Source organism: Dendropsophus ebraccatus, chromosome 11, assembly GCF_027789765.1.
Source record: "Dendropsophus ebraccatus isolate aDenEbr1 chromosome 11, aDenEbr1.pat, whole genome shotgun sequence".
NCBI lineage: Eukaryota > Metazoa > Chordata > Amphibia > Anura > Hylidae > Dendropsophus > Dendropsophus ebraccatus.
Genome location: NC_091464.1, coordinates 79,439,160 through 79,452,871, shown reverse-complemented (window position 1 = coordinate 79,452,871; position 13,712 = coordinate 79,439,160). Strand labels below are relative to the sequence as shown.

Sequence of the window (13,712 nt, the reverse complement as noted above, 5' to 3'; positions counted from 1 at the left end):
CTCCACTCACACTTATTCAAACTATGCAGTTTGCACGCTGTCGTGGCTAACAGACAGACGAAAATAGAAAATTGCTGCAGAAACCTGCAAGTGTCAGGACTCACCGTATATATACTCCCCCCAGCGTACACACAATAAAAACCTGTTCTGATTTTTTTCCTGACACCTGCAGTTTGCTGCAGCAATTTTCTATTTATGTCAAAAAAGCTTTCTATGGTGACAGCAGGTACACATTAAAATAATGGCTCTTACCCTCCATGGGTGCTGATACAGCAGATTCTCTCACAGACAAGTTCGGCTTTATATTTCCTTCCATAGCATCAAAGGTTCTCTTCAGCGTCACCTCTGGAACACTTCTGGGACTCCGAGTACCATCCCGTAGGTTCTTAATGGCAGCTGAAATAAAGTTGTACACAGGCATTATTTCCATCATCTAACCTAAATACATTTATATAGTTGTGTGCAATACCTAAACAGGGTAATATAGGCTTTCAATGCTGATCCTCAGGATAGGCTATTTATGTAACTGTAGATCGGAGGGAGTCCGACTCATGGCACCCAACAGATCAGCTCTCTGAGGGGGCCACAGGGCTTCAGAGATCGCCACACTCTCCTTAGTTTATTTATGCCTGTACAATTTTTCATAGCGGCTTTGCAATACATATAAAAAGCATGGCATAAGCTATTATGCACACATCTAAACTAAGGGTCCTATTACACTGAGCGATTTTTAACGATTAACGACTAACTATAAACGATCGCAAACGAGATTGTTTATCGTTTAAGTGACACTGTCACCCCCTTTGTGTATTCTGACCTCTCTACACAGGTGTAAAGGGTAAATTTAGCGTTTTTCATACCGTATTTCATATCATACGTCATGGTGTTTGTTCAAGTAAAAAGTGTCCTTTCATCAACTGCAGATTGTATTAAGTGGGCGTGGCCTCGCCGCATTAGCGCCACTTAGCCCGGCCCACATCGGCCGCCTTGACACCCATTGGTTGGCCAACGTAAAGGGGGTGGGGTCTAGACCCTTCAGCCAGCCTGTTCCAATGGTCGGCGAGGGGGCAGGGCCAACTGTGACATTGTGGGCGGGGCTAAGTGGTGCTAATGCCGCCCCGCCCACTTAACACAATCTGCAGTTGATAAAAGATGACTTTTTACTTAAACAAGCACCATGACGTATGATATAAAATAAGGTATAAAAACCGCTAAATTTACCCTTTACACCTGTGTAGAGATGTCAGAATGCAAAAAGGAGGCGACAGTGTCACTTTAACTTGAAATCGTTCACCATATTACACAGAATGATAATCTTTAGTTACGATCATTACTACGATTGTTATTGCGATCGTTACTACAATCGCTTATTCCTTCTGATCCCAGAAAAACAATGAACAATGTGCAATTACACTGAACGATTAGGGAACAAATGCGGAACTTCAGCGAACGAATGTGGAATTACAGTGAACGATTAGCGAACGATTATGGAACCATTAACGATAATTTTAGGTTCATATCTAAATCAACGATCAATGAACAATTTTTCGATCGGTGCCTGCAATTACACAGAACGATTATCGTTTAAATTTGAATGATTTAACGATTTTTCGCACGATAATCGTCCCGTGTAATAGGGCCCTAAGAATAAGCTGCATGGCCACGTCAAACAGCTGACCGGCAGGAGCGCATGAAGAAAGGTCATCAACCAATATTACCCTTTAGACATCAATAGTGCAAAAAATTTAAGAAAACGCTGCAATAGGTTTTATTTGGCAAAAAGCACCAATACTATTGATATTTATTGATTTCTGAGAAGTGACATTTAAATGACAGTTACACTTTAATACAAAAGAGAAAATGAAAAGTAATGTACTTACAATCATAGGAAACTATGTGTCCACTCTTTCCCTCATAAATCACATGGCCTTTAGTAGCGGACTCCTCCCTACATTTCTCCGGGCTACTGATATCCTCTGTGGCCAGACGTGTGATTGTAGTCTTCAGCAGGACATCGGCAGCAATACCAGATTGTGACAGTGCTGGAGTTCCCTATAATCACACCAATAGAGATATATCTGCACATGCTATAAGACAACTACACAGAAGTGATTTTCTGGAAATACCGTACCCATTCTTTTTTGACACACTTTGATGAGCCAAGTCAGTCAAAAATGAATGGTTACAAAAGGGTGCAGGTAAAAGCAGGAAAGTCTTATAAACCTGCTTAAAGGGGTTGTCATGCGTCAGAAAAACATGGCCACCTTCTTCCGGAGACTCTTGTCTCCAATTCATGTGTGGTTTGCAATTAAGCTCCATTCACTTTAATAGAACAGAGTTGCAAAACCTGCACCCAAGCTGGAGACAAGAGCGGTGTTGTCTCTAAAAGAAAGTGGCCATGTTTATCTAATGCTGGATAATCCCTTTGAAGTTTTACATTCAATCATCTTTTAGATACATCCAGATTAGAAAGGAACGATCAATACCTGAGTAATAGATCCACGTAAAGAGGGAATTGCTTCCATGGGAACTTTGGCAGCTGGAGTGCCTCGGGTGATGCTCCCTTCCTGAAGTGCAGTCATAGTACCTGCAATAAGGTCAGTAATAAAGACATTACTTTACAGTTCTCCTATACCAAATCATAACAAAAAAATAAAATTGGATCTTAGAGTACCTCTGACAACACCTTCATGCTGTGCCCTGACAAGGAGGCCTTCCGGCTGGGAACTCTGGCCGCGTGGTGAGAATTCTTCTTGTTTGATGTAGGTAATGGAACCTATTACAAAAATGCACAGGAATGATTAATACAAAATACCAACACACATGAAAACATAAACATTCCATCACCTGTCATGTTAAAACACTCTGCAGTGTGAGCTACTGAGTGTCTCAGTAATTCTAAACACCCGTCTAAAGGCTGTATTACACGGCCTGACATTTCCAAGATGCTAGATCGCCCCTCGCTTACTGAGACCATACACAGCACAATAATCGCACAGCCCTAGATTTTTTCATTAAAAATATTAATAAAATTCATACTTGCCTATTCTCCACCAGTGTCCTGAAGCCTTTCCCTGCTCATGTCTGACTACTTCTGGCCCAGTCTCTTCAGTGATAGGCTGCTCAACCAACCAATGGATGGGACGGTACAACTCTGCTGTGATTGGCTGAGCAACCTGTTACTGAAGAGACTGGGTCAGAAGCATCAGGAGTGGGTGGGGAAAGACTGCAGGACATGATGGGAAAATAGGTAAGTATGAATCTTATTACTTACCACAGTATCATCAGCCGTTGGCTGCACATAACTACGGTGGTGAGGTGTGGCTGGCAGCTGATTTTTAAGCAGGTTTAAACAATGATCAGCCAATGTTCGTTTCATGGGCTAATCGTTGTCTTTATTACACAGAGTGATAACCTAGGGCCCTAACACTAGTATACGACATAAAACAGAGGTTACTAACATGATGTGATCACAATAAATAAGCCTCAAACCTAAGGTTATTGTGTATTAAACAGCATTGTAAAAACACAATTGTATGTAAAACTCACCAGGTTTTGCAGATTCCTGTTGCCTTGGTAGACCAAGAGAAATGGAGCCCACTGAGGGTTTAACTGGATCCTGACCATAGGGTTGCTGGCTAAGAGATGTTAAATATGTCCCAGGAGTTCCCTAAGAGGACAAGGATAATACTGTTATATAATGACTCAGTCCATGTGTAATCGTCACAACATAAGAACATAAACATCGGTTATGATTTACTTACAATCCCACATTAATATATTGAGAAACGTGTACAGTATAAGGACCAGCACTACATTTACTGTACCGCTGTAAAGCCAGGGATAATGACAGTCAGCCGCAACGTTTAAGAGTGTCTAATGACTGCATATATAAGTCAATTAAGGGAGCTTATAAAATGTAAAAACAAGGCAAAGCCCCTCTCCCAATAAAGGTTTAAACTCACTCCTGCACACTCGAACGATACACCGCAGTCTGGCAACCATGGCTAGACTACGCAACCACCCCATCTCTACTATCAATGCTCCGTCTAGCTTCCTAGCAATTGAATTCTCCGTACCTATGCATGAGCTGAACCCTCCACTCCCCCCCCCCAATGGACTCTATTACCCTTCATGATTAAATCCTGCAGGCACTTGACCGACCTTGTATGCTAATACGGTATATCAGTTTGTTTGTTTTAGGTTTCCTCTTCCTTGATCTTATGTTTTCTTCTTCCAAACCTGGAGGAGGTATCCAATGTACTTTATCCCCCCTGCGTGGGGCGATTTTTCCTTGATCCTGTTTATTGTATGCATTAAATCTTCCTCAATAAAAACTTTGACACTAAACTCACTCCTAATTTTTTTTTCAACTACAGACCAGAAAACAAAAAAACACATGACCAAAACCTCCCCTTTACACGAATATGATACCAATTAAAACTTTAGATTATGGCACAAAAAATGAGCCCCCAACAAGCCTTAAGAGGGGAAAAATTAAGTGTTACGGTTCTTAGAAGGCGAGGAGGAGAACACAACATTTGGTCATGAAGGGGTTAAAAAGTTTGGGTGTCTGAGGGAAAACCAAAATAAGCTCCAAGAGTGAGGATGGTGTAAAATAATAAACGTTCTATACTCGTTTCTTCTGGTCTCCGGCAGCTGCTGCACCAGTAATCCCAGTTGCTGCCCTACCCAATTATTCTGGGCTACGGGTTCTCTTGACCCCACTGCACCTGCCCGCGCAGGATGCCATTGCTGCAACTGACTACCCAAGTGGGGCAGGAGAAAACAAAAACTATAACAGAAAGGGTGTTATGTCAACTGTTTGAAAGGGGTGACAGACTTGTACTAACAGTACAGCAGACATGTCCATACAATAGGTAGGCATATATGGTGATATATATGGTGATATAGTCTAATGTACTAGAATACACAACCAAGAATAAAACATCTGAAAGAAAGAAAAAATTTTCCAGCAAAATGTAAAAATCAACCAAAAACAAGAAGGGCACTCAATGTCAAAAATAAAGCTATATTAACCATGGAACCAACCTGTGATATAGAGCCTCCCATTATGAAAGAAGGTTTGTCAGAAGAGGTTACTGAAGTTTTGGACGAGGGGATGAGTGGGGGAGGTGGACGGGTTGGACGCGTAACAGGGAGTCTGGTTCCTTCAGCTAAAGAAGTTATCACTTGATGGGGAGCTGGCTGTAACACTGGAAAAATATAAAAAAGTAGCAATTTTAACAGAATTGACAACATTAAAAGTTCACAATTTACGAGGTTAAAGCTCCTAATTCTAGAAGAAAACGTATCATACCAATCATTCTAATCTTTATAGGCGTATTTGTTTATACAGTATGTCATAATGTGAATGGGAGTATATACCTGTCTGTCTCTCTTATACATAGATCGCAGTTGCAGTACAGCCAGAGGCCAAGGGTTGCTTAAAGCTACCTTTTTATTAAATCCATGATTTTTTTTGGCAGTGTTGCAACAAAAATAAAAACAATGAACAAAAGAAAACAGTACTAAAACATTGTACGCTAAGGTGGATTTAAAAAATTCAGCTTTAAGCACCTCCGGGACTCTGACTGTGCTGTGATTGATGATCTGTCTGAAATTGTAGATTAGCATCCAGGAGGGTTGCATGCACAGTGGATGGACTCCAGTGCTCTGTCTTCTCTTAACACTTCGGTCTCTACACTGGATGGAATACATCCCCCCTCACCCAACAAATGTTAAAGAGACAGTAGGGTCAGTAGGGTTATGGTGTCCTATCTCAGGGTAGCGTAAACTAGTGACAGAGAAGCTGAACAGAATGATGTATCACTTATATTGTTCCGTGCAGCTGATCCAGAGATCTCCTCCTGAACAATATGGACAATAAGTAGTCCTCTCCATTATGTGCATGAGCCCAGTAGTCCTGGATATTCATGAAAAGCAGAAAACTCCGTCCACCACCTGCAGATTGGCAGTTATCTATCCATGCTGTATATAGTCAGCAACTGTCAATCAGCCGCTGGAGGGCGGAGGGAGGGGTGTGTAAAGAATCCTAATCTCCTGCATATTAGGAGAACAGCAGAAAAGAATGATGTAAGTAATACACCGATCTGGTCAGCATTTCTGTCACTCATTTAAGGCACCATAAACCTAGAGACAGATTCCCTTTAACCCTTTAAGGACCGTGCTAACTTTCATTTTTGCGTTTTCGTTTTTCCTCCATGTGCTTAAAAGGCCATAGCACTTGCATTTTACACCTACAGACCCACATGAGCCCTTATTTTTTGCGTCACTAATTGTACTTCGCAATGACAGGCTGAATTTTTCCATAAAATATGCTGCGAAACCAGAAAGAAATTATATGCGCAGTGAAATTGAAAAAAAACGCAATTATTTTTCTTTGGGGCGCTTCATTTTTACGCCGTGTGTCCTATGGAAAAACTTAGTTGTTATATATGTTCCTCAAGTCATTACGATTAAAACGATATATAACATGTATAACTTTTATTGTATCTGATGGCCTGTAAAAAATTAAAACCATTGTTAACAAATATACGTTCCTTAAAACCGCTCTATTCCCAGGCTTATAGCGCTTTTATCCCTTGGTCTATGGGGCTGTGTCAGGTGTCATTTTTTGCGCCATGATGTGTTCTTTCTATTGGTACCTTGATTGCGCATATGCAACTTTTTTATCGCTTTATATTACATTTTTTCTGGATTTGATGCGACCAAAAATGCGCAATTTTGAACTTTGGGATTTTTTTGCGCTTACGCCGTTTACCGTGCGAGATCAGGAATGTGATTAATTAATAGTTCGGGCAATTACGCACGCGGCTATAGCAAACATGTTAATTTATTTATTTATTTTTATTTGTAAAATGGGAAAAGGGGGGTGATTCAGACTTTTATTAGTGGAGGGGATTTTTTATTAATAAAAACACTTTTTTTTAACTTTCCCTTACAGTAATATGAAGCCCCCTGGGGGACTTCTATATACACAGAACTGATCTCCCATTGAGATCAATCCTGTGTATATAATAGAGCAATGATCCATCAGATCGGTGCTCTATTATAATGGTCTGCTGCAGACCATCTGAATAGATTGCCGAGCCGGGATCAGCGTCATTCCGACGCTGAGCCCCGGCCGGCTCATTACAACGGATCTCCCCCCCGCGATCGCATCGCGCGGGGGAGATCCCCCACTGGACACCAGGGAGAGGGGGCACAGCTGCTATTCAAATGCAGCTGTCAGCTTTGACAGCGGCATTTGAATAGTTAATTAGCCGGCCGCGGCGATTGGCCGCGCCGGCTAATACACGCGGTCCCTGGCTGCACTTAGCAACCGGGGACCGCGCGCTGCAGAGAGGGCTTACGCCGGGAGCCCTCTCTGTTTACTCTTAACGGCCGCATGACGGGTATACCCGTCATGCGTCGTTAAGAGGTTAAAGAGCATCCATACAGTAGCATAATTTACACATATGTTGAGAAACTGTTCTACTGTACTGATGGTCACTGCAAAACAGGTCAAAAAGTGCACAAAAAATTGTTACCCCCAATATTCCACACACTGCCCTCACAACACTCCTCTGTATACATGGTATACTATTCCAACACTGGAAACTGTTGGTTGAAAGTGACTTGTATTACCTTCTTCCAACCTGTAGGTGTCATCATCGCCCAGCCTAAATGCATGATTAACAGATATGAACAACTGATATAGACACCTTGACACGTGACCTTTAGAACATGTGACTGGTCATGTGTATGTGGACGTTTGGAGAGAGACATGCATGAGCACTTTATTAAGGGAAGAATTTGGGGAGTTCCCCAACATGACATTCACTTTATATACCATGGAATCTATATAACAAACTGAACAGAAAACTGAATGGTAACCTACACAATACTGCAAGTTAGATGTACTGAAAAAAACACACCATAATTTAGATTCATCAAAGGGGTTGTTCACCAAAAGCTTTTTTTTTTTTTCTTTCAAATCAACTTGTGCCAGATATTTGTAATTTATCTCTATCAAAAAAATATTTCCAGTCATCCAGTACTTATCAGCTGCTGTATGTCCTGCAGAAAGTGGTGTATTTTCTACAGTCTGACAGTGCTCTCTGCTGCCACCTCTGTCCATGTCAGGAACTGTCCAGAGCAGCAGCAAATCTCCATAGAAAACCTCTCCTGCATCAATAAAAAGATTGAACAGAAAACCTCTCCTGCTCTATAAGCTAGACAAATACACCACTGCCTGCAGGACATACAACAGCTGATAAGATTTCTTAATAGAAGTAAATTACAAATCTCTGGCACCAGATGATTTAAAAGAAAATACTTTTTGGTGCACAAACCCTTTAAAAATGTGAGCAGTCAGCAATACCTGGAGGAACACAGTAGCGGACAGGATTCAGGTCTGCCTGGGGGGAGGCTTTGCTGACTTCTCTTGGAGACATCCTATACGGTGAAATGGACCGTGCGGCGTTTTGCATTTGAGCTTCATGCTCCAGGGCTCGCTTGACTTCTGCAGCATAAGGCATATATACAGGTTTTCCTGCCAAGAAAAGAGTTGTCTTGTGAGAGACCGCGACAAAACGCACCATGCAAAAATGAAGCAGACAGTGACACCACCAGACCATAGCAGGTTTTGGCAACTAGCTTTGTTTCCATCACCAACACATTAATGGATGCCGCTGGTGGTAAGCCGCATTCTCTAAAGGGCAGAATCCAGGCACAACAAGGTAACTTAAAATGACACTGTCACCCCCTTTTTGCATTCTGACTTCTCTACTCAGGTGTAAAGGGTAAATTTAGCAGTTTTCATACCTTATTTTATCATATGTCATGCTGCTTGTTCAAGTAAAAAGTGATCTTTTTGTGCTAAGTGGGCGGGACTTCCCAGCAACAGCACCACTTAGCCCTGCCCAAAGCGTCACCGCTGGCCCTGCCCCTCTGCGACGTCATCGGCACATAGGTCCCGCCCCCTCGTCAACCATTGGAACAGGCTGGCCTAAAGGTCTAGGCCCCATCCCAGCTTGTTCCAATGGTCGAAGAGGGGGCGGGACCTTTGTACATATGACGTCTTGGAGGGCGTGACCAACGGTGGGCTGTGGGTGGGGCTAAGTGGCACTGTTACTGTGAAGCCCCGCCCACTTAGCACAATCTGCCGATGATAAAAGGTCACTAAGCAGCATGACGTATGATATAAAATAAGGTATCAAAACTGCTAAAATTACCCTTTACACCTGTGTAGAGAAGTCAGAATGCAAAAAGGGGGTGACTGTCACTTTAAGCTATAAGAGTCTTACCAGCAGGTTGGAACAACAAATGACTAATCTTACCATTTCTTAACAAGGGAAATGCACATTTTTTAAGGGAAACTATCAGCAGGTTAGACTAATCTAACCTTATATTTCCCTACTGCACAATATACGCCGAGAAGGAAGGTATGTCTCTTACCTTCCTCATTGGTGCTTTTAGTAGTCTGCTTCCCAGTCCAGTAAGACTATTAAGAGCACTGGGGCACCCATTAGGAGCACTGCTCGCCCCCACAGTGCCGATACGGCCCACCCCCAGCCAGCCCACGCCACTGATTATAATTAGAAAGGGGCAGATCGGCTCTATGGAGGTGAACAGTGCTAATGGTCTCACCGGACCGTGGAGCACACAACTAACTGCTATGGAATGGTGCCGAGGAGGAAGGTAAGAAACATCTCCCGTGCAGATGGGACATATCAGCAGGTTAATGTAGTCTAACCTGCTGATGTTTTTACCCTTTGAAAGGGAAACTAAGTGATCATGTTTCCAATACAGCAGGGAAATTCTTCCATCACTTACTTTTGGAAACTATTTTCAAGCCCTTTGACTTTTTAGGGTAAAAAAAACGTACATTTTACCGGCCTCTGCATGCACCAGTGTAACAAATCAATATTATTTCACTCTTTGTGTCAGCTTTGTGAGTTTCCTGACATGACTCTTATGGGGAGATTTATCAAACATGGTGTAAAGTGAAACTGGCTCAGTCGCCCCTAGCAACCAATCAGATTCCACCTTTCATTCCCCACAGATTGGTAGATGAAAGGTGGAATCTGGTTGGTTGCTAGGGGCAACTGAGCCACTTTCACTTTACACCATGTTTGATAAATCTCCCCCTATATGCTTATGACAACTGTACTGTGATGTGAAGTCATAGGGAATAGTCCTGCAGGGCACCACTCTTCCATCAGTAACACGTTCGCCTTCAGCTAGCAGGACATGCCGATACTGGAGTTTTGCAGCTCATCGACAGCACAGTTTGGAGAACAGTGATCCGGAGTACCCCAAGTAAAATATTCATGAAGCCTAACTTCTGAATAGCAAGTAATGATTACCCAGCCACGTAAACAGTAAGAGCTCCGCAGGAAAGATAAGGCTCCCAATGTGTTTGTTACCTCATGTGAAAACAGCCTTAGTTGGCAGGAAGCCTTTAATGGTCAAGTGCCAGGGTAAATATTCTGGGATTTGTGTAGCAACATTTCTAACAGAACAGCAGAGCCGCTGCCAACGTTACAAGAGCCTGGATAAGATCCAGCTGCAGAGTGATCCATATCCACATTATCTCAGAAATATGTCTCGATGAGAGACAAATCACATGGCCGCTCACATCAGCTCCCCTGGTCAGAGTTTAGGGTAAACAGATACGGTCGCTGAATATTTCACATCTGATGGGTGCACAATGCAGTCTCATTGGGGCATACAGGCTTTTCTGGCTGGTGTGAGCTCCCAATACATGGAATGACTGCAGTAATAAGGAGTGTATGTATTCCTGCACACTGCTATATACAGATGATGTGGATGGCCGCACACAGGACAACGGAAAGGACTCTGGCTTTGGCGCAGGCAAATTCTTAAACCAAATAAAGTAATTACCTTCCCAGTCAATACTCGGACTCTTGGACAGGTTTGCTGGACTGGCCGATCTTCTCTCCAGATTGAGCTGTTCCTGTCTCTGCCTTTGTTCTTCTAGCAGGTTGTTTTCATGTAAAGACTGAAGATGTCGCTGGTACAGGGAGAAACTGTTTGCTGAAATCGGTGTCCCTGTGGCTAAACTTCCAGGGCTGCAAGAAACCTAAGAAATGAGGGAAGACATGAGGGGTGAAGAACCATATAGGTTTGGAAGACTCCTCCGGGAGACTTGGTACTGTCAGGTGATGAACTATGAGGCTACTCAACATAATTCCATTTGCCTAAGGATAAAAGTCTTACAGAATGAAGCTCTGTATTTCATGTATCTGACATTTTAGACAGTACATGATGCAAATATCCTAAATAAAAAAGCAAAAAGCAGCCAGGCGAAGAGTTCTCTTCATAGCAATAGGCCAAATGTGAACTGGAAGCCATACAGCCCTCACCCCCTAATTACAATACTAGTGAAGCATTACAATACTAGTGAAGCAAAGAGCTTCCCTAGGCTTGTCTCTCAGCTGCCTTTGAAGAAGCTGTATCCAGTCCTGGGAAACTGAGAGAAGTTTACCAGGACTGGATACAGCTTTTCCGGGCACCCTGAGCAGAAAGGCACAGAGTTCAAAGGCAGGCGGATGACAAGAGGATCGCCTAGCGAAGCACTTCGCTAGTACTGTAAAATTTGCTCATTCCTACACATTATGCCTCTTGTTTAAAGTGTACTCCAAGCCTCAGGGCTACATGGCCCTCAGCTCCAACACTGGGGGGCGCAGGCTAAGGCAACATAACAACACACAGCAAATTCTCACAACAAAAACTTTTGTATAGAACACGCTGGGCATCGCATGGTTTACAAATTGGCCTAAGTATAGTGGGAATGGAAGCATATAGAACTCAAAATGTAGAACAATTTTTTTTTCCCCAAGTCAAACCCACTTACCATGGGTGGTATAACAGCAGCGCGATGATGCAGCTGCTGCAGATCCAACGTGCCTTGCTTCAATGAAGGGGATATCAGAATGGTTCCTGCTGGGTTCAACATTGACGGCTTGGATTCCATTGTGTACATCCTAAAAGGAAGGAATGGAGCGTGATAAAGCACACATGCTTATAACTAAAATGCTTTAGGAGAGTGAAGTACATTCTAGCAGCACTGCTCTCACCTTGACCTTTCAGGCTCTCCATCTACATCCTCATCCGCACTGCACGTGGCGCTGGAGTCATTGTCAGACTGCGATTCCTGTCTTAGATGAGTTTGCATCTGGTTGGATGAATAATCTATATCCACAGGTTCTGGTTTCTCCTTACTCCTTTCCGGCTCTCTGTCTTTGGTTTCTTCCTCTATTTTTACTTGGGCACTTTCCGGTAGCTTCATGTCGGCCTCTACAGGTTCCACTTTGGTATTTACTTGGAGGCTAGGAGCTGGTGTCGGATCTGAACTATCACTTCTCTCCCCAACCTCCATGGCCTCCTCAGGTTCGGGGTTGGCTTCTTCTTTTACCTGCATCTCTGGATACTGGTTGTCAGGGGTCTTTGCATTCTGCGTGGCAGGAGAGGGGGATGCACAGGGGGCAGGTTTGCTAGAAGAATCTTGCTCGGGAGAAGCAGCACTGGGCAATGAAGCAGTGGTTCGCTCTGTTATTTCATCAGCTTGTTTAGCCCCCTCCATGGGTGATGGCGATGGAGCACTTTCAGTGTCTGAACTGTTTTCTGCACCTGCAACAAGGTTTAATAGTAAAATGCTGGGATATTACGCAATTCGGGTAACATAAGCAATTTGGAGTGGTGGGAATCAATGTTATTATATCTATGAGGGAAAAAGTAATAATGCACAAAATTCCTTTATTATATGTGGGACTACACAAGGTTTCCTCTAACAGTGATGACTTGCAGAGACATGGTTAGAGTAAAGCTGGTCATAAATTGACAATGGCCGCCACTCAGCTGTTCTTGGAGAGCACCTACGTACATGTATGCTCGGTTCTGGCCGAGAAGACGTGTTATTAATGGTGGTAAGTAGTTGCCAGACTCCTTTGTTAGCAGTGTATCTTCCCTGAAAGGAGAGGTCCGGGCAGACCTCTTTTTTTCACAGGTGCCGGGGAAGGGGAGGATAAAAGGAAATTACAAGCTCTCACCTCCCTGGCTTCAGTGCTGGTGGCCGCATACCACTAATACGGGGTCCCGCCATGGCCGCTGACAGGCTGAGTGGACCTCACATGTCACAACCAGGATCCCCACTCAGACCAGGGAATTGTCAAGAACAAGAACCCGTGGACCAGATTGGTGGTATGCGGTCATTGGCGGGGAGAGCATGGTATTTCTTTTTATCCTCTTCGGCATTTTATTTGTTTTATTTTTTTAAATAAAAACAAGGTCTGCCCGGACGTCTCCTTTAACAAGTGACTGGGGCATGCTGGATATCAACAAGCCTTCCTCTGACATACACAGAACATACATAGATTACATAATGCTTTTATACAACATTGAGTGTAAAAATCTACATAACTCTGCAGCAGGCCCCTGCCAGAGTCTCACCCCAAAAACTTCAGCAGGTATGGCCAAGCTTTCCCAGGAAGCACTACCCTATGAAGTCGGGCACAGAATGGCTACAACAATCTACACTGGATCCTGGATCAGACATGCAAGAGGACATCGATGTCGATAGAAAAAAGTGACGCCGATGTGTTTCAGAGCAGAGAATTATAAAAGGGAAGGCACTGTGGGGGAGGGGGGTGTCACACACCTAAGAAATATCCCATACTACCCTA

The 13,712-nt window shown here is 43.3% G+C and overlaps 1 protein-coding gene across 8 annotated transcripts in view; it reads right to left on the bottom strand.

Annotated features, from left to right (window-relative positions):
• Window positions 1-13,712, bottom strand: part of NCOR1 (nuclear receptor corepressor 1) — a 125,146-nt gene that overhangs the window by 24,784 nt on the left and 86,650 nt on the right. For all 8 annotated transcript variants that reach the window (XM_069944988.1, XM_069944994.1, XM_069944990.1 and 5 more), the window contains 10 exons: window positions 12,108-12,660; window positions 11,885-12,014; window positions 10,912-11,110; window positions 8,387-8,557; window positions 5,053-5,216; window positions 3,550-3,670; window positions 2,675-2,776; window positions 2,487-2,587; window positions 1,881-2,052; window positions 253-396 (listed from right to left, as the gene is read on the bottom strand). In XM_069944988.1, the coding sequence (XP_069801089.1) occupies window positions 253-396; window positions 1,881-2,052; window positions 2,487-2,587; window positions 2,675-2,776; window positions 3,550-3,670; window positions 5,053-5,216; window positions 8,387-8,557; window positions 10,912-11,110; window positions 11,885-12,014; window positions 12,108-12,660 (1,857 nt within the window). The remainder of the gene's footprint in view (window positions 1-252; window positions 397-1,880; window positions 2,053-2,486; window positions 2,588-2,674; window positions 2,777-3,549; window positions 3,671-5,052; window positions 5,217-8,386; window positions 8,558-10,911; window positions 11,111-11,884; window positions 12,015-12,107; window positions 12,661-13,712) is intronic.